This window comes from Oncorhynchus tshawytscha, linkage group LG08 (genome assembly GCF_018296145.1).
Source record: "Oncorhynchus tshawytscha isolate Ot180627B linkage group LG08, Otsh_v2.0, whole genome shotgun sequence".
NCBI lineage: Eukaryota > Metazoa > Chordata > Actinopteri > Salmoniformes > Salmonidae > Oncorhynchus > Oncorhynchus tshawytscha.
In genome coordinates this window covers 82,205,082-82,226,851 of record NC_056436.1, presented here as the reverse complement: position 1 = coordinate 82,226,851, position 21,770 = coordinate 82,205,082, and the positions used below count along the sequence as shown (strand labels likewise).

The 21,770-nt window shown below is 44.2% G+C and overlaps 1 protein-coding gene across 2 annotated transcripts; it reads right to left on the bottom strand.

Moving 5' to 3' along the window:
* Window positions 1-2,690: 2,690 nt before the first annotated feature.
* On the bottom strand, window positions 2,691-15,247 carry g3bp1 (GTPase activating protein (SH3 domain) binding protein 1). 2 transcript variants are annotated; one of them, XM_024428726.2, is made up of 12 exons: window positions 14,823-15,247; window positions 11,567-11,683; window positions 11,191-11,272; window positions 10,778-10,951; window positions 10,564-10,654; window positions 10,209-10,302; window positions 5,297-5,513; window positions 4,820-4,921; window positions 4,415-4,532; window positions 4,009-4,137; window positions 3,609-3,718; window positions 2,691-3,458 (listed from the first exon to the last, which is right to left on the bottom strand). In XM_024428726.2, exons 1-12 carry the CDS (start codon window positions 14,867-14,869, stop codon window positions 3,216-3,218), a joined length of 1,524 nt encoding a protein of 507 aa, XP_024284494.1. In that variant the 5' UTR covers window positions 14,870-15,247; the 3' UTR covers window positions 2,691-3,215. The 2 variants fall into 2 exon arrangements, with proteins under 2 accessions (XP_024284494.1, XP_024284495.1); XM_024428727.2 differs by lacking the exon at window positions 14,823-15,247 and adding an exon at window positions 13,420-13,567.
* Between the last annotated feature and the right edge of the window lie 6,523 nt (window positions 15,248-21,770).

Sequence of the window (21,770 nt, the reverse complement as noted above, 5' to 3'; positions counted from 1 at the left end):
CCCCAACCCTAACTTCAGGTAGTACCGACTAGTGAATACACCCAAGGTGTTCATTAGGCACCAAACTGAAGAAAACGGACTGTAACAGGGAGGCTGGACGTGTCCAATAACAAACTGATATGTGTTTTCCATTGGAAACTGGTGTGCATTGTGTGCCCTAATGAAGACCCTTGATATCAGTAGGATTTGGGAATGTTTCGCAAGACACTCACGTTGACATTGAGGATAAGTCTTTGAAGCTTTGATTCAAGTATCTACATATCGGTAATTCAAGGATCTCATCTTTCCCCTCGATCCTGACTAGTCTCCCAGTCCCTTCCGCTGAAAAACCTCCCCACAGCATGATGCTGCCGCCACCACCATGCTTCACCGTAGGGATTGTGCCAGGTTTCCTCCAGACGCGACACTTGGCATTCAGGCCAAAGAGTTCAATCTTGGTTTCATCAGACCAGAGAATCTTGTTTCTCATGATCTGAGTCCTTTAGGCAAACTCCAAGCGCGCCGTCGTGTCTCTTTGAGTGGATTCCGTCTGGCCACTGGAGCACTGCAGAGATGAGAGAACCTCCCAGAATGACAACCATCTCCACAGAGGAACTCTGTCAAAGTGACCATCGGGTTCTGACCAAGGCCCTTCTCCCCAGATTACTCAATTAGGCCAGGTGGCCAGCTCTAGGAACAGTCTTGGTGGTTCCAAACTTCTTCAATTTAAAAATGGAGGCCACTGTGTTCTTGCGGACCTTAAATGCTGAAAATGTTTTTGTACCGTTCCTCAGATCTGTGCCTCGACACATTCTTGTCTCAGAGGTCGATGGGCAATTCTTTCGACCTCATGGCTTGGTTTTTGCTCTGACATGCACTGTCAGATGTGCCTTTCCAAATCATGTCCAATCAATTGAATTTACCACAGGTGGACTACAAGTTGTAGAAACATCAAGGATGATCAATGGAAACAGAATGCACCTGAGTCTCATAGCAAAGGTCTGAATACTTATGTAAATAAGGTATCGGTTTTTCATTTAATACATTTGCAAACATTTCTTAAAAAAACAGTTTGTGTGTAGATTGATGAGGGGAAGATAGTTTCAACCATTTTAGAATAAGGCTGTAACATAATAAAATGTGGACAAGGGAAGGGGTCTGAATACTTTGCGAAGGCACTGTAAGGCCTCTACTAGAGGAGTGCCACTGCTTCTGGTCTTCTGCCTTTTGGGGGATGTTCTCTCCTTTCCCACAGCTCTTTGCCAGGTTTCCTTTTGGAGGCCACACTTCCTTTTCTAATAATTAAAAAAAAAAAAGTTATCTGAAAATATAAAACTTAAACATGAGCTGAAATAACATATCCCAGAAATGTTCCATAAGCACAACATGCTTTTTTTTTTTTTAAACGGTTGAAAATTTGTTTACATCCCTGTGTGAGCGTTTCTCCTTTGCCAAGGTAATCCATCCACCTGACAGGTGTAGCATATCAAGAAGCTGACTAACAGCATGATCATTACGCAGGTTCACCTTGTGCTGGGGACACTAAAAGGCCACTAAAATGTGTAGTTTTATCACAAAACACGATATCACAGAGCGTGCAATTGGCATGCTGACTGCAGGAATGTTCACCAGAACCATTGCCAGATAATTAAATGTTAATTTCTCTACCATAAGCCACCGGCGTTGTTTTAGAGAATTTGGTAGAACATCCAACCCGCCTCAAAACCGCAGACTATATGTAACCACACCAGCCCAGGACCTCCACATTCGGCTTCTTCCCTGCGGGATCATCTGAGACCAGCCACCCGGACAGCTGATGAAACTGGGTTTGCACAACCAAATAGTTATTTCCAAATAGTTATAGCTCATCGTCCTCACCAGGCTCTTGGACTGTTCAATGGCTCTTCGCAGATTACATCTGGTTTCAACTGTACTGGGCAGATCGTGTATGGCATCATGTGGGAGATCAGTTTACTGATGTAAACATTGAGAGTTCTCCATGGTGGGGTTATGGTATGGGTAGGCATAAACTACAGACAACACAATTTCATTTTAAAACACAGATACCCATTGTCATGACATCTGCCACCATCACCTCATGTTACAGGATAACTCACCCATATCGCAAGGACCTGTACACAATTCCTAAAAGCTGAAAATGTCCCAGTGCTTGTGGCCTGCACACTCAGACGAGTCACCCGTTGAGCATGTTTTGGATTCCCTGTATCGACGTGTATAAACGCATGTTCCAGTTCCTGACATTATCCAGCAACTGAACAGCCATTGGAGAGGAATGGAACATTCCACAACCAACCTGAGTAACTATGCCAAGGAGACGTTCCGCTGCATGAGGCTAAATGTGGTCACACCAGACACCGACTGATTCTGATCCACACCCCTACTTTTTAAAAAGGAACCTGTGACCAGACGCAGGCGTCTTCAGTCATGTCAAATCCATAGATTAGGGCCTAATGAAATTATATCAATTGATTGATTTCCTTACATGTAACTTAACATTTATTTGAAATCGTGGCATTTATATTCTTGCAGTGTATATAGGGGCAGTTTCCCCAGACACAGATTAAGGCTATACCTGCACTTAAGTTAAAAACTAACTCAAATGGACAATCTCCGCCAAAAACCTCCTTAATCTGTGTCCACGAAACAAGTCCATAAAAAGCAACACAATGTGTTAAATGACAAAAGTCAGGTTTAAAACAGTAAAACATGTTTATTCAGTTCTCTCATCAGCTGATTGGTATTGTCATGACGAAGTGCATCAGTGAAAGGCAGACAGGACTTGTTACATGCTCGATAATAACCATTCACAACCATGATTCAATTTGGCAATTTAAAATAAAACCATACTTGCATTTGACCTGAAAAGACAGTGGTAGCGATACACAGGACTGCCCAGGCAGTACTTACACGTTCCTTTAAGAAACAGGGAGAGAACGCCAAAACCAAACTGGGCGGTTCCAATTCAACTAGTTAGTTTAGACTCTTTACTTTCTTTCCACAAATTCAAGTTCGGGACGTAAAAGACGAGAAGAAATGCCCAGATCATGTCAACGTCGGGAGAAAGGAGAGATGGATCACATTCCAGAATCCCAGGCTAGAAAATAAAAAGCGAACAGGAGGGAGGGATGGAGAAGCCATCTTTGTACAATACTCGAGTCGGGGCGACTGACATCAGCAGTTGTAGCTGGCATGGTACATTAGACTAACAGTGACCTTCACTGACGAGGTCCCATGTAGCGACCTCCTTCACTGGGTCCAGTACCTCGTCCAGAGCCAAAGCTGGGTTTCTGTGTCATGCCACCCCTGGTGGGGGGGCCTCTGGGCCCTCCTATCCTCTCTCGGGGCCCTCCAGGGCCACCTGGACCTCTGGGGCGGATGTCTCGCCGGTCCCCTTCCCGGGCGGAGCGCGTCTTCTTTTCCTCCACGTTCAGTCGGATGTCTCCTCTGAACTTAATGGGCTACAGAGGAAAGAGGACTGTCAGTACATTCATTCATATGATCAAAAACAACTAAAGATCAGAGTGAATCCAAGGCTTAACAAAGTAGAGTTAAATTCATCTAATCAGCATGGGACCTAGTAATGAAAACATATTGAAAATAATTCTTACCCGGTTGCTTAGGATTTTCTGTACAGGTTCAAAATCATCAAACACCACGAATCCAAAGTTGGGCAGCTTCCCTCCGCTGTTGATCCGTAGCTCAAGCACAGAACCATACTCTGTAGGAGGAACCAGATCATAGAAAAATTACAAATCAACCATTTCAATTCATTACTTCACTAGCTGCAAAACATGTATCATATTCTGTGGCAGGGACACAGATCACTAAACATTACAGAACAATGATTTTAATCAATTATTTCAAACCCTTTTTACAGGTCATTGGGGGTGATTAATGAAGACCAGACCCCTAAATCTGGCACTTCGACACCCCAGTCAGTTGAAGCCATACAAATCCATTCATTAAAACACTTTTTTTACAGACAGTTTAAATAAACATGCGACATACGCTGGAAAAACTCCTTGAGCTCTGCTTTGTCCACATCATGGGGGACGTTGCCTACAAAGAGCTGGTGAGCATCTGGATACCTCACCACACGGCGAACCTCCGACGACTCTCCCTGCTCTCCTTCCCGCACTGCAGACCAAGAGGCATGAGAGATCACTTTAGTAACGGACATGCAACTCTATCCACATGTCTGATGTTTCCTCAAACAAACCAGACCAACACAGATCGGATTACATTCAAATGTAGACAGCACCCTGTAGCAAAACATTTTTAAAATAGATTTTTTTATTTTTATTTTTTATTATCTGTTCTTATTGGATGACGTCAGGTAGTACCGCCCAGTTTCACTCCATTTCAAAACGTTTTCTACACCCTAAACGTGACCCAGCTGTCTGGTGGACGGTACCTCCTGGTCGGGGTCCTCTGTTGACTGGTGGGGGGCCTGGCCTTGCTTCCCGTGGTCTCTGGTCTCCTCTCGGTTGTGTTCTCTGTGCGGCGGCTTCTGTTTTCACCTCCACTCTGGGCTAAAGCGCCAAGACAAAACGACAAACCAGACTAGAAGACCAAGACAAGACTTCAAGCTACATAACCAGTTGATTGAATGTGTTCATGGCCCCTTTAAGAGGAACCTTCACTAAAAAAAGTCAAATGCATTTCTTATACCTAATAGTTTTTCTTCAACTGGAAGGATACATCCTAGATACGTAGAGATTTTAGCCCTCATAGTAATCAATGTAGTACATGTGGTCATTTCTTCTACTGGTATTTAATAGATGATTTTACATTGAGAAAAGTAACAAAGTTAACGTACCGGTGCCGAGGGAACTTTGACAACGTGGGGGGGGATGCCAGAGACTGGGACAGCGCCACTAGGGGGAAGGTTCTTACTGGTGACAGAGGCCCAGGAGAAAGGCTGGAGGAGAGACCAAACAGACGCTATTATATTAAGCTGAACGAGGTCTGGTAGCTGTACAGGGAAACCACTAGAAGCAAGGTAAAACTAATGAACATCAGAGGCAAAAATAAAAGGAATTTCTCAGCAATTGCTAATTTGGTAAATGAACAACTATCAAAGCTGATTGTCATGCAACCAAAATAGTTCTTAAACCAAAACAGAATAGGTGTAGACAGGTCACACATGGGATTGCCTAGTGACCTCAGCATTGACAGAGGATAACCAGCTAAAAACACAGCATCCAGAGACGATTAGACAGCCAGGTCACACATGGAAACCTGACCACCACGTTGACATGACCATACCGTAGCCAAAACGAGGGTTGAGCCCTACCCGGTTATCTTCAGCAGCGGGTGGAGGGGCAGGGTCAGCAGAGGGCAGGGGTGAGGAGACAGGACACTTCTCTGCCTGCTCCTCTGTAGTGTGTTGCTGCTGGGTCTCTGGCTCCAGGACCGGTTTTCCATCCACCACGTCTGGCTCCGCCTCCGCCTCAGGTTCAGGCTCTGGGGTTACAGCTACCTCCTCCTCCACTAGCCCCTCTGGCTCGGTGCTGAAATAGCCCAGACACTAATAATAACCTTGAGCATATTCTGGCCATAGACTTCTCATAAAGAAACTAACATTCTAATTTGAGATTAGGAACAAGGAGAATATGCATTGCAGCATGCTACCTTCCACAGTTAAGAGGTGCCTGACTAACGGGAGACTAAACTGTAGGCTAGAAAAATCATGTTGCACTTATTTGGTAAGCCAACATTTCGGCATTAGTGCCTTCTTCAGCGTTACGATGCATATAACCACATTATGCCAAAATGGTGGTTCTCCACCTACACACGTGGACACCTGCTCAAACGTCTCATTCCAAAATCATGTGCATTCATATGGAGTTGGTCACCCTTTGCTGCTATTAACAGCTTCCGCTCTTCAGGGAAGGCTTTCGACTAGATGTTGGAACATTCCTGCGGGGACTTGCTTCCATTTAGCCACAAGACCATTAGTGAGGTCGGACAAAGGTTGGGTGATAAGGCCTGGCTCGCACCAGGCGTTCCAATTCATCCAAGATGTTCGATGGAGTTGAGGTCAGGGCTCTGTGCAGGGCAGTCAAGTTCTTACACACCGATCTTGACTAAACAGAGGAAATGGCCTTACCAAAACTGTTGCCACAAATTGGAAGCATAGAATTGTTTAGAATGTCGTACGCTGTAGGGGTAAGATGGCCCTTAACTGGAACTAAGGGGCCTCGCCAAAACCATGAAAAACATCCCCAGACCATTCCTCCAAACTTTACAGTAGGCACTATGCAGTCAGGCAGGTAGCATTCTCCTGGAATCCACCAAAAACAGATTTGTCTATTGGACTGCAGACGCTTGGCATTTCCCATGGTGATCTTAGGCTTGTGTGCAGCCGCACGGCCATAGAAAGCCCATTTCATTAAGCTCCCCATGAACAGTTATTGTGCTGACGTGGCTTCCAGAGGCAGTTTGGAACTCGGTAGTGAGTGTTGCAACCGAGGATAGATGTCGGTCCCATTCTGAGAGCTTGTATGGACTACCAATTAGCAACTGAGTCGTCGTTGCTCCAGGGGGGCAGATTTAGCAGGGCAGAAATTTTACAAACTGAATTGTTGGGAATGTAGCATCCTATGACAGTGCCACGTTGAAACTCAGAGCTCCTCAGTAAGGCCATTCTACTGCCAATGTTTGTTTATGGAGATTGCATGGCTGTGTGCTCGATTCTATACATGGGTCAACAACTGGTGTGGCTGAAATGGCTGAATCCACTAATTTGAAGGTGTCCACATACTTGAGCTAGCTTTCAGTATTCACTCACACAGAACTAATATAATTGCAACATGTAAAGGCTTGGTCCCATGTTTCATGAGCTGAAATAAGATCCGAGAAATGTTTCACAAATACAAAAACATATTTCTCAAAGTGTGCACAAAATTGTTTATATCCCTGTTAGCAACCATTTGTCCTTTACCAAGATAATCCATCCACCTGACAGGTGTGGCATATCAAGAAGATGATTAAACAGCAGGATCATTACACAGTTGCACCTTGTGCTGGGGACAGTGAAAGGCCAATAAAATGTGCAGTTGTGTCACAACACAATGCCACAGAAGTCTCAAGTTGAGGGAGTGTGCAATTGGCATGCTGATTGCAGGAATGTCCACTAGAGCTGTTGCCAGAGAATATAATGTTGTTAACTTCTCTACCATTAGCCATCGTTTTAGAGAATTTGGCAGTATGACCAACCTGCCTCACAACCAGAGACCGGTTGGCGTTGTGTGGGAGAGCGGTTAGCTGATGACAACGTTGAAAACAGGTGGCAGTGGGGTTACGGTATGGGCAGGCAATAGAAAACAAACTGGGCTTTGATGGCAATTTGAAATCACAAAAATACCATGACGATGTGACCAACAGATTTCCAGTCATGTGAAATCCATAGATTAGGGCCTAAGGAAGTTATGTCAATAATCTGAAAACAAGACTCCCTAAATTGTATCAGCATATCGATTGCGCAACCAGGGCTGGCAAAACCTTGGATCACTGCTATTCTAACTTCCGCGACGCATGTAAGGCCCTGCCCCGCCCTCCTTTCGGAAAAGCTGACCACGACTCCATTTTGTTGATCCCTGCCTACAGACAGAAACTAAAACAAGAAGCTCCCGCGCTGAGGTCTGTTCAACGCTGGTCCGACCAATCTGATTCCACACTCCAAGACTGCTTCCATCACGTGGACTGGGATATGTTTCGTATTGCGTCAGACAACATTGACGAAATACGCTGATTTGGTGTGCGAGTTTATTAGAACGTGCGTTGAAGATGTCGTTCCCATAGCAACGATTAAAACATTCCCAAACCAGAAACCGTGGATTGATGGCAGCATTCGCGTGAAACTGAAAGCGCGAACCACTGCTTTTAATCAGGGCAAGGTGACCGGAAACATGACCGAATACAAACAGTGCAGCTATTCCCTCCGCAAGGCAATCAAACAAGCTAAGCGTCAGTATAGAGACAAAGTAGAATCTCAATTCAACGGCTCAGACACAAGGTATGTGGCAGGGTCTACAGTCAATCACGGATTACAAAAAGAAAACCAGCCCCGTCACGGACCAGGATGTCTTGCTCCCAGGCAGACTAAATAACTTTACTGCCCGCTTTGAGGACAATACAGTGCCACTGACACGGCCTGCAACCAAAACATGCGGCCTCTCCTTCACTGCAGCCGAGGTGAGTAAAACATTTAAACGTGTTAACCCTCGCAAGGCTGCAGGCCCAGACAGCATCCCCAGCCGTGCCCTCAGAGCATGCGCAGACCAGCTGGCTGGTGTGTTTACGGACATATTCAATCAATCCCTATCCCAGTCTGCTGTTCCCACATGCTTCAAGAGGGCCACCATTGTTCCTGTTCCCAAGAAAGCTAAGGTAACTGAGCTAAATGACTACCGCCCCGTAGCACTCACTTCCGTCATAATGAAGTGCTTTGAGAGACTAGTCAAGGACCATATCGCCTCCACCATACCTGACACCCTAGACCCACTCCAATTTGCTTACCGCCCAAATAGGTCCACAGATTATGCAATCTCAACCACACTGCACACTGCCCTAACCCATCTGGACAAGAGGAATACCTATGTGAGAATGCTGTTCATCGACTACAGCTCGGCATTTAACACCATAGCACCCTCCAAGCTCGTCATCAAGCTCGAGACCCTGGGTCTCGACCCCGCCCTGTACAACTGGGTACTGGACTTCCTGACGGGCCGCCCCCAGGTTGTGACGGTAGGCAACAACATCTCCACCCCGCTGATCCTCAACACTGGGGCCCCACAAGGGTGCGTTCTGAGCCCTCTCTCCTGTACTCCCTGTTCACCCACGACTGCGTGGCCTATGAAATAGAACTATGAAATAGCACATATTGAATCATTGAGTAACCAAAAGCGTTAAATCAAAACATTTTCTTATTTTAGATTCTACAAAGTAGTCACCCTTTGCCTTGATAAGAGCTTTGCACACTCTTGTCATTGTCTCAACCAGCTTCATGAGATAGTCACCTGGAGTGCATTTCAATTAACAGGTGTGCCTTCAGTCAATCTGTGGAATTGCTTTCCTTCTTAATGCGTTAGAGACCATTGTTTTGTGACAAGGGCAGGCATACAGGTATACAGTAGATTACCCTATTTGGTAAAAAAACAAGTCCATATTATGGCAAGAACAGCTCAAATAAGCAAAGAGAAACAACAGGTCATTACTTTAAGACACGAAGTTAAGTCAATCCGCAACAGTTCAAGAATTTTGAGAGTTGGGACTGCAGAGTGAAGGAAACGCAGCCAACAAGTACTCAGCATTTGTGGGAACTCATTCAAGACAAAGCATTCCAGGTAAAGCTGGTTGAGAGAATGCCGAGAGTGCGCAAAGCTGTCATCAAGCCAAAGGGTAGCTACTATGAAGAATCTCAAATATATTTTGTTTTGTGTAACACTTTTTTGGTTGTGATATGATTCCATATGTGTTTCTTCATAGTTATTTCAGTTCCACAATGTAGAAAATAGTACAAATTAGGAAAAACCCTGGAACGACTAGGTGTCCAAACTTTTGACTGGTACTTTATGCAAGTGATTTCAGTATTTGTTTGTCCCCCACACATGTAAAAATGTCCAATAACAATTTAAAAAAGTTAATGGCTAGGCTAAATTAAATGAGAAAGGGCTAGATTGAGATTATATTTGGAAACACACGTTTCATTTATTTAAAATGTTCATGCAAATGGTCCATAGGACAAGTAATTAGCAACAATACACAAATATTATAGTGGGAATTGGGTTTTATTACCGTGTAGGAGACCTGTTTTAAGCATTTCAATTAATATCATTTTTCTTTATAGCAGGGATGAAGACGTAACGGGCAATGTTTTGCTTTCCAATAACCCGTCAGTGTTGGTATGAGAACATTGTTCTACATGATTAGAATTGAACAGGGTAATTTCTATTCGGCTAGGATTAATTACAATAATCCAAATGTGGCTGAGCACCGTTGGTAGAGGTCCAAATGCGTTACACCCCCATATCCGACACTCTCATTAACATACCTTCACTATTATGAAGGGCATGTTTTCCACCACTCATGCGCCAGTAATAGACTTAACATTGAGGATATTTTTTTTTTTTTAAAGTAGAGTAGGATTGCTGATCTAGTCAAGACTAAGATGATATTAAGAGAAGATGGATAAGTTCCCTTACCAGGGTGTCTGTTCGTAGAAGCCCGCAGCCTCTTCCTGGTTCACCTCTGGTGATGGTACCCTCTCCTCCATCTCCTCCACATCCTCGTCAGACTCTGAAACGTCAACATGAGTCCCACTTACAGACGTTTTGGGGCAGAATCAAATACCCATTCCATTTTAGTCATTTAGCAGAGGCGTATTATTCACTAGTGTTGACCCATATGCAAGGTAATGTATGAGTTTTAAAAAAAGCACTGCGATGGAGTTCAATAAGAGCAACACTTCTAACCATCATGTATTAGTCATGAGAAGTAAATGACATATGAAACAACCAGCCAACTGTAAAGCAGCTTCCTAATCTTTATCAGGCTCACCTTCAGGCGGTTCTGAGTCAGAATCTCCAAACACTTCGTCTTGGTAACGGAAAACATCGTTGTGAACGTAGAACTTGTTTGCTACAGTGCCCTGAAACACCAACGTCACTGAATTTCAACACAAAATTAACCCCATAGCTGAACTGGACCACACGAACACAATAATGAAAACGTTTCAAGGACAAATGTTCCTCTATACAGTTGAAGGACCTACCTCAGGGGCCAGCACGAATGTCTGCATGAATTTGCGCATGGGCTGCATGTCGTTGGACAGCTCCCCCATCACTTGCACCACCACACCCTCGTTCAAGGTCGCATGGGCGTCCACGTGTCTGATCTTGGTGTGGCAGTCACGAAAGTTCAGCGCCAACACTTTTTTATGAATCTCCTTTTCACATAAATAAAAGACCTTGATGAGAATCTCAAACTTAAGGGTTAGCCTTGTATCAGAATGCCTAACTGACAATACATTAGCCATCTTTAATAACAGTGATAGAGCAACGTCATAAAATCATGAGTGGATGTGTCACATTGGATATTTGACAAATGAAACCTATATCACTGCTTCACTAAGGTTTCATTAAGTATTGCAGACATAATTTAGGGAAATTGTTTTGCAGCACGCACCGACTGTCCGTAGACCGCTTCAACTGGTTTGCCATTGTTGTCCAGACCTCCATGTACATAGGAAGAGTTCTTCCCATAAAACCTAAAACAAGTTGAAAAAGCTGTTATTTCTTGTATTAGAGACATAGTTACCCCACTAATATATGAAAGCAGATCATGGAATAGATACTGGTGTGGGAAGAATTCTCTAGTACTGTATTGGCTTTACCTGTGTAGGTAGTCAGGTGCCTGGTTGAGTAGTGTGTAGTACTGTATTGGCTTTACCTGTGTAGGTAGTCAGGTGCCTGGTTGAGTAGTGTGTAGTACTGTATTGGCTTTACCTGTACAGGTAGTCAGATGGCTGGTTGAGTAGTGTGTAGTACTGTATTGGCTTTACCTGTGCAGGTAGTCAGGTGCCTGGTTGAGTAGTGTGTAGTACTGTCGGACAAACTCCCGCCCGACGAGCTGGGCACTTGGCTTCTCCATCACCATTTCTTTGGTCAGCTGGAGAGAACTGAAACGGGGACAAGGTGTAGTTGTCATCATGGTGTAGATAATTGACTGAGAGGTGAATAGCAGTCTGATCTCAAATTAAATTGGTAGGTTGCATACAAATTATCTGTACCCGTTCTGGTCACCATCCGTTTCTGTTCAGTCTGAAATCCCACTAGTCATATAGTCAAGCTACACTAGATGACCAAATGTATGTGGACACCTCATCAAAATTCCCCCCCTTTGCTGCTATAACCTCCTTCCACTCTTCTGGGAAGGCTTTCCACTTGATGCTGGAACATTGCTGGGGGGACTTGCTTCCATTCAGCCACAAGCGCATTAAGGCCTGGCTTGCAGTCAGCATTCCAAATCATCCCAAAGGTGTTCGATGGGGTTGAGGTCAGGGATCTGTGCAGTCAAATTCTTCCACACCGATCAACATTTCTGTATGGACCTAGCTTTGCGCACAGTAGTGAGGTAGTGAGTGTTGCAACAGAAGATATACGATTTAATGCGCTATGTGCTTCAGCGGTCCCATTCTGTGAGTTTGTGTAGTCTACCACTTCACGACTGAGCCGTTGTTGCTACTAGATGTCTCCACTTCACAATACCAGCACTTAGTTGACCGGGGCAGAAATTTGACAAACTGATTTGTTGGCATCCTATGACAGTGACATGTTGAAAGTTTGTGTGCTCTTCAGTAAGGCCATTCTACTGCAATTGTTTGTCTATGGAGATTGCATGGCGGTGTACTCGATTTTATACACCAGTCAGCAACGGGTGTGGCTGAAAATATATGCACACACACATATAGCCAATCATGAGACAAATGCAGTCCGAGGACGTTACAGGAGGCTGTGCAAGAGCATAAATCATTTGCATTCCAACTGGTCTACTGTTAACTAGCTAGAAATCCAGTCAACCAAGAATTGGTTTCAGTTCATAGTAGTATGAAATTCATAGTGGGAGACAAATGGGTCACCCAGACCCACCCTGCTAAGCTAGTTACCTAACGTTAGTTAGCCAAGTGTCTAAACCTAAAAATAAATAAAAAATAAAGGCCAAGATGCAACACCGGTAACGCCACGGACAGAAAAATAAAATAGAAATTACGTTTTTGCCCTTCAGGAAAAAAAAAAAAAGGGTATTTATTTAGTTGTCCAGACAACTATCCTAATAGCCAATCAGCTGACAGCTGGAACTAGATCCGACATCTTTCATAAGCAGCACGTGCTGCGAATAGAACGCTGCTGCCTAACTGGCTAACTGGCTAACTGGCTAACTGGCTAACTGGCTAACTTTTCAGATTTTAATTCAGCTAACAGTCTAAAACAGCAGACAAACTGTTCATCTTCGACAAACTGATATTGTAAACATTTCAACAAAAAGGCGTTGGATGGTAAAACATTTATTTTTAAATACACCGCTAACTGGGCAATCATGTCTCGCTAGCTGTTCCATTAGCTAAACTAAATAAATCAGGAAAGGCCTCTTTCAACCATTCGGATTAGCTGACTACTTAGACAGTCAATTTGGGGCATTGGCCGACTGATTAAACCCACGTCAACCAATGCAATGTCATTAGTCACACATTGAATAAATGAAGATACGAATTTTCTAGATGGAGTTGTGTTCGTTAACACAACTCCAAGATGAATTTTAGCTTCAATCATGCGAACTAGCGTTCACGTTAAGATTACGGGTATTAAACAGCAGCGGATATTTATTTAATCATGATACACAGGGTATTGTACTTACCAGGAGGCAATTGTTCAAATCGTTAATAAAGTGATTTCACTGAATCACCTCCGCTCTGCCAGGCGGTAGCTAGAATGATTGTTCTAACAGGGCACCGCACAACGTGTTGAGCTGCTCTTTTACCGGTCTCAACTCTAGGACATGGACAACCTACCGTGATCCCCCCGAGATATATGAACCAATTAAAATACGGCGAGAGGAGCTGTGTCACCAATCAAATGTTTGTATTCTAAGCAGTTTAGTCTACAACCAATTGTTGTGGAGTATGTGTTTACCTGTCGTTCTAAATGTAGCCAATAGGAGACGTGGTGGATTCCGGTTATAGGCACGCTTGGTAAGAAATTTGACGGAGCAGCAGCACGCCGGATCATGGCCCCGAATTTAATTGTCAGGGCTATTTTTCGTTGCACATGGTTCAGCTACCCAGGCACACATTTTAAATGTATTTTTAATTCAAGCTTTATTTTAAGAGGAAGTCGTGCTGAGACCAAGGTCTCTTTCAAAGATATGTCCACATAGCCTTATTTCTATTACAGCATATTGGATGACTGGAATATAATTAACATTCACCCAGTTCAATCTACCATCAATAGGTGTAGGCTACCACATGATACTCAAATTGTCCCTATACCCATCACGAGGTTGCTACAACCTAGCCTACGAATGAATGTTCACAATTTAGGTGCACACAGGTCAAGAGATTTGAGGTGATAGACAGACATGTAATACCACCTTGCACACTCTAGCCTGTATCTAGCTGATATAGTGCATGGTTTCCCAAACTCAGTCCCTGTGTACAATTGTTTTTTTTGCCAAAACACTACACAGCTGATTCAAATAACCAATTCAGCATGACGCTTTGATGATTTTAATCAGCTGTGTAGTACTAGGGCAAAAAAAACTGGGGCAGGACCAAGTTTTGATTACACCCTAGATCAGTGTTTAATCATTAGTCCCGACAGTTTCTTTGGGACAAATTCAGGTATGTTAATCCCCATTATATTCCGTTTAATTAAATGTTTTTCAACACAATTGGCAGAATGAATACACCCCTGATCACACAAACAGTTAGCTTTCATAGCCACAAAAAAAAACAGATTGTTGTTTTCCTTCTCACATCTCTGCACTCATCATCTCAACTTTTTCCCCTCGCTTGTGGACTTCAGTGCACAATACATCAGCTGTCTGACCAGGTGAAAAAACCTTTCCAAGCCAAGCCTTCATATCATAACCGCTACATACAACTTACATCATTGTCACCATATTAGCTAAAGTAACGTCATAGTCAACATAGCTAATAGATCTAACATGTTAGTAAACCCGCTCTAATCATGCAATACAGTCAGTAAGCAGTTACACCGGCGGGCTCCGGTGGCAATACATTTGTAAAACCAAAAGCTTACCTTGACTTGGAGTTCCAGTGTTGGATGGTCAGCCAGCTGGTTAACATAGCATCCCTCTGAGCAGGGTGTTTGAGTAGGCTAAGCTAGCTGCATTTGCTAGCTAAATGAGTGAAAACTCTCCTCCATTTTTGAAAAAATATTTGTTCAAAACTATTCTCTCTAACTTTTAGTCAACTACTCACATGTTATGCAGTACTAGGCTAGCTGTAGCTTATGCTTTCAGTACTAGATTCATTCTCTGATCCTTTGATTAGGTGGACATGTCAGTTCCATCAAATTTCTCTTTGCTCACTTACAAGCCCTTAACCAACAATGCAGTTCAAGAAATTGTAACGATGTGTGCTGAGAGTCAGGAAGTGTGTTTTAGTAAATAAACGCACCGTAAACCAAGAAAAACAGACATGAAACAGAAACAATAACACCTGGGGAAGGAACCTAAGGGCGTGACATTATATATATATAGGGAAGGTAATCAGGGAAGTGATGGCGTCCAGGTGAGTCTGATGACGCGCAGGTGCGAGTAATGACAGATGTGCGCCATAATGAGCAGCCTGGTGACCTAGAGGCCGGAGAGGGAGCACACATGACAGAAATAGAGTTAAGAAAATATTTACTAAATAAACAAAAGTAAAAATAAAAAGTAGCACATGCTGCAAGAGCTCTGATAGGTTGGAGGATGTCCTCCGGAGGTTGTCATAATTATTTTTGTTACTATGGAAGGGGATGAGAACCATGAGCCTCCTAAGTTTTGTATTTAAGTCAATGCACCCAGAGGGCAGAAACTAGCTGTCCTCTGGCTACACCATGGTGCTACCCTACAGAGTGCTGCTGAGGCTACTGTAGACCTTCATTGCAAAACAGTGTGTTTTAATAAATTATTTGTTGACGTAAATATATTTTGTATAGTTTTACCTAAATGTTTCACGATTTTTATTTTTATGAAATCCACAGAGGAGGATGGTGCTTGCCTTCCTCCTCTGAGGAGCCTCCACTGATAAATACACATCAAACACATCAATAGATTATACATATCAATGTACACATTTGACATTTTTGTCATTTAGCAGACACTCTTATCCAGAGCGACTTACAGTTAGTGATTTCAAACACATTCTTCAGTAAAAAAATAAAAAAAAGTCTTCAATCAGCCTTTTGAATAGTGCAAGAGGCACCAAGTCATTCAACTTTAGAGAGCCTTGGAGATCATTCTACAAGTAAGGTGCAAAATAAACTATAAACAGATTTACCTCTCAGTGGACATAGTAGGGATCTCCAGAGTTAGCTATCCCTGAGACCAGGTCTGGTATCTCGTACGTCTGTAACAGTGGAGTAAAGTACAGTGGAAGATATACAAGAGGCCTCTGTAAACAAACAGAGTGCAATGCATCGATCTTCAAGACGTCAAAGAGGGCCAGTTTACTTTCTTATACAGAATGCAGTAATGTGTCCTGAACCCATCCAGTCATTGACTGAAGCCATCGCCCTTAATCTAAGCATGGTGCGCTAAGATAAACAGTGTTGAATGGCTTCAATAAAGTGACAGCTTCACCTGGTGGGCACTGTTCTTTTTCAGCACCAATGGAATGAACCCAAAACTGAAACTTCTGCACAAAAGGTGCGACAGGCGAGTTAAATCAAGCGTGCCTATAAATTCTAGAGAAGTTATGTATTCATCCACTAGGTGGCGACACAAATCCACCCAGAACTCTTCACGTGACATGGTGTTTTTTTTATTTTTTTATTTCACCTTTATTTAACCAGGTAGGCTAGTTGAGAACAAGTTCTCATTTGCAACTGCGACCTGGCCAAGATAAAGCATAGCAGTGTGAGCAGACAACACAGAGTTACACATGGAGTAAACAATTAACAAGTCAATAACACAGTAGAAAACAAAGGGGGGAGTCTATATGCAATGTGTGCAAAAGGCATGAGGAGGTAGGCGAATAATTACAATTTTGCAGATTAACACTGGAGTGATAAATGATCAGATGGTCATGTACAGGTAGAGATATTGGTGTGCAAAAGAGCAGAAAAGTAAATAAATAAAAACAGTATGGGGATGAGGTAGGTGAAAATGGGTGGGCTATTTACCAATAGACTATGTACAGCTGCAGCGATCGGTTAGCTGCTCAGATAGCTGATGATTGAAGTTGGTGAGGGAGAAAAGTCTCCAACTTCAGCGATTTTTGCAATTCGTTCCAGTCACAGGCAGCAGAGTACTGGAACGAAAGGCGGCCAAATGAGGTGTTGGCTTTAGGGATGATCAGTGAGATACACCTGCTGGAGAGCGTGCTATGGATGGGTGTTGCCATCGTGACCAGTGAACTGAGATAAGGCGGAGCTTTACCTAGCATGGACTTGTAGATGACCTGGAGCCAGTGGGTCTGGCGACGAATATGTAACGAGGGCCAGCCGACTAGAGCATACAGGTCGCAGTGGTGGGTGGTATAAGGTGATTTGGTAACAAAACGGATGGCACTGTGATAGACTGCATCCAGTTTGCTGAGTAGAGTGTTGGAAGCCATTTTGTAGATGACATCGCCGAAGTCGAGGATTGGTAGGATAGTCAGTTTTACTAGGGTAAGCTTCGCGGCGTGAGTGAAGGAGGCTTTGTTGCGGAATAGAAAGCCGACTCTTGATTTGATTTTTGATTGGAGATGTTTGATATGAGTCTGGAAGGAGAGTTTGCAGTCTAGCCAGACACCTAGGTACTTATAGATGTCCACATATTCAAGGTCGGAACCATCCAGGGTGGTGATGCTAGTCGGGCATGCGGGTGCAGGCAGCGATCGGTTGAAAAGCATGCATTTGGTTTTACTAGCGTTTAAGAGCAGTTGGAGGCCACGGAAGGAGTGTTGTATGGCATTGAAGCTTGTTTGGAGGTTAGATAGCACAGTGTCCAATGACGGGCCGAAAGTATATAGAATGGTGTCGTCTGCGTAGAGGTGGATCAGGGAATCGCCAGGGAATCGTCTGGACTGAACTGTAACCGGTAGGGGTTATTCTCAATCCCTTAGTTCTATGATTATGCATTTCTGTTCATCTGATGGTTGACCACTCATATGGAACCTTATCGTAGATCAGACGTTTTGCCCAACGTCTATCAAATCATTTGCTCTGGGTCATTTTCCCGACATTCTTTTGACTGTCATGAATCTTTTTGTTGTTGTTGAAGATATTACATTTTGCTAAAACTTTATAGGTTGGGTTATTAATGCATCCTGTTCAGTGGCGAACCGTCATTCAGGGCAGTGCCCCACCTGTTTTATATATATATAAATATAACAAATGTTTTCCTTGTTTTGCATGTTATTTTGGCATTAATACGTGTCACATATCAGTTTGCAAACAATGTAAAAAATTATTATAATATAGTTGATAAAGCTGCATACAAACTTAGTCTGTGTTTTGCTTTCTTGAGGAAGGCAGCTCCAAAATGCAGATGTTTCAGCCTAGCTCAGTGCTTTCTTTAGTTAAGGCAGCTCCAAAATGCAGGTGTTTCAGCCTAGCTCAGTGCCTTCTGTGGTGGTTGGGCAGCCAGCTGAAAAAACAGAGCATAGGGGTTTGTAATGTTTTCTAGTTGCGCCTTGATTGGCTCAATGTTCTGTCACTCATAGAGACACTACGTCACCGCACAATCTACAGGGAGAGCACGAAAATTCAGGCCCATCCAAGAAGGCTCAAGGTCATTGGCCACAGATAAAATGACGTCAAATCACATAATATCTATCATAGCTTTGATTGGATGATCATGTCAACATCATACTTTCAAAATATTAGCTTTCAATCATGAATTAAGTCGACAATCTACTGGCAAATCCTTTTCAGTCTGTCATATGAAGATAAATTATAGATAAAACATATCGGTGCTCATCGTCCATTGGACATAAACATTACACAACAAGTTGTAAATATCTAATTCAACAATGAGTGGTTTGTAAGGGATCAGTGGCCAACTGCAAGCATTTCAAAGCTATCAGTAGCCTGCTATTCAGTGGAGTGGGTGTGTGGTCCAAGTCTGGGTTTAAGGGTCTCTTTTCCAAGCTTCCTTCACATGTCATGGGCCAGAAAAGGTTGAATACACTGTCCATGCTGTCAAATCCAGCATGACTTCTACCGCATTCAAAACAACTGGAAACTGGGAAATCTCAGACTTCACTGAGTTCAAGACAACTGGGAACTCTGGAAAAAAATGTACTCCGACTGGGAAAATATGTTTTGAACGTTCATCCAACTCGGAATTCCAAGTGGGGAACTCCAGCCTCCTTCTAGAGCTCCGACCTGAAGATCACTGAAGTCATGATTCAAACTTGTATCTTTCCAAGTTCCAAGTTGTCTTGAAAATTTTTAATTGTACCTTTATTTTACTAGGCAAGTCAGTTAAGAACAAATTCTTATTTTCAATGATGGCCTAGGAACAGTGGGTTAACTGCCTGTTCAGGGGCAGAACGACAGATTTGTACCTTGTCAGCTCAGGGATTTGAACTTGCAACCTTCAGGTTACTAGTCCAACGCTCTAACCACTAGGCTACCCTGAATGCCAGACTTTGATGACAAAATTTGCCCACAAGAAGGACCGCAGGGCCACCTTCCTGTTCAAGTGAACACAGCACAACAAGGTGAGTCCAAAAATGACTAGTATGCTGCTGCATAAATGATGTAATATGCCAAGGAGATATGTATACTGTAGCTAAGAAAGTAATACTAAGAGTATGTTGCGTAGTAAACGGTTAGTAGCCCAGGTGCCTCTAACCCTAATCGTTTGGTCCCTTTCCCCCTCATAACTTAACCTACTGCTCTGACTTGGTGGTGCACATGCAGTCTATAGCCTGTACATTTCCTAGCTTGCTCATTAATGTCTTCATCGAAATTATGGATGGCCTCTTATCCACTTGTCGTTCCCTTATGCCATAGTTTGTACATCTCAATTGTCAGTAGAAACCACATTTGTTTAATAAGCAAGTCAGCCAGAGGTTGTAAACCAGCTTTGGCCTGGGCACGAGTGACAACTGAACATGACACCTGAACATCAGACTGGCAAACTGACTGCTCACATAGCTGACCCCCCCAAACTTCCCAACAGATCAGAGTGTACAGGCACATCCGTCCCCACAATCATCTCAAAAGGTAGCTTCTCCATTACCCCAACTTTGAGGAAGTATTTCTGACCCTGAATCTCAACTGTGGGCTCAGCTGTGGGCTCAGCTGTGGGCTCAGCTGTGACTGGTCACCATGAACACATTGGATCAGTGTCTGATGACCGTAATCAATATCATTAACAGGTACATTACCTTTTCTGATCGATGACAGGGAACTGCCGGTGTCAATCATCGCAGTAAGACTTTTACCAGTCACTTTAACAGGTACCAAGCCTGACCCTTCCCCACTGTCTATTCTGAACACCATCCCCCTCTCTGGGCACATAACAGCAACCTGAGAGCTTGGATTTACGTAGCGGACACATTGAAGCTTTGTGCCCCTGTTGCAGGCAGTAAAAACAGGTCAGACCCCCCCCTCCCATCAGAGCGAACTGCATGATCCCTTACCTCCCTCCTCCCAGACACATAACCCCCAGAGTTACCTCCACCATCTCTGGCGTCGCTGATGTCCCTGGTGTCTCTGAGACTCCTTGGAGCGGGTGCTGCAGGTCGTGGTGGGCCCGCTGTACGTGGTTTAAGGTACTGCAGTGCAAGCTTGGCCGCCATAAGCCCGTCCTTGGGCTCGTGCTCTCGGACCCAGGTTTGAATGTCGTGTGGTAGAACTTGTAGAAGTTGCTCGAGGATGATGACCTCACCGATTTTGTCCTGTGTCTTCTCCCCCGGTCGAACCCATCGTCGGTAGAGACCCTTAAGGCGGTGGTACGTCTCTGTCGGCGACTCACCCGATGGCGTCGATGCAGCTCTGAAGCGTTGGCGGTAGGTCTCTGGGGAGATGTCGACCTTCACCAGCAGCGCCTCCTTCAAGCCCTTGTAGATGTCGAACTTCACCAGCAGCGCCTCCTTCAAGCCCTTGTAGATGTTGGACAGCCCCTCCTCCATTGCTGTGTAAGCCTCTAAGGCCTTGCCCGTGAGCAATGGGACACGCCTGCAGGCCCACTCTACCTCAGGCCACTGCCACGTCTTGGCCATGCACTCAAACCTTAGCAGGTAGTTTACAATGTCCTCCCCCTGCTGGTATGACAGCATCTTTGGCTCCTTCCTCAGGAATGCTGGAAGCTGGACGTTAACACTGCTGGACTGGTCTCCTGGTGCTAGGGTTGGCCTCATTACTGCTTGGAGATCCTGCTGTGGAGTTGAAGTCCCTGCTGCGTTGAGCCTTTGTCGTCTTGGTGTTGGCAGACCCAATCCCAACTCGCTGACGAGTTCCGCTTGGTGAGGAGCTGTGAGGATAGATTGGCGTCGTAGACCCCGTAACTCCTACTTGAGGTCTTCGTCCCTCCTCTCAAGGCAGGTGAACAGTTGCTGGAAAAGCACTACCATTGTTGGATGTGGTTCTGGTCCCCCAACTGTTCCTTCAGTCAGCTGGTCTTTTCTGGCTGTATCTGCTGGTTCAACCGGTAGCTCAAACGGTTCTGGTTGTGTTTGGCCTCTTGGTCGGGCTCCTAGTTTCTCATACTTGACCTCTTCACCAGACGATTCAGTGGTATTCCACCCCGGTTCAACTTCAGGTACCTTTTCTGACAGTTGATGCTGCTGCTGAGAACGCAATCCTGTACGCATTCCTTTACCTCTCTTGTTGGAATTCACTGATTTGCAGAGCGCCTTTCCATCACTGCCACCATATGTCACGTAGAGTAGGCCAGAAGGCTATACTGGAACACCTAACCTCTATCACGTAGAGTAGGCCAGAAGGCTATACTGGAAAACCTGACCTCTATCGCGTAGAGTAGGCCAGAAGGCTATACTGGAACACCTGACCTCTATCACGTAGAGTAGGCCAGAAGGCTAT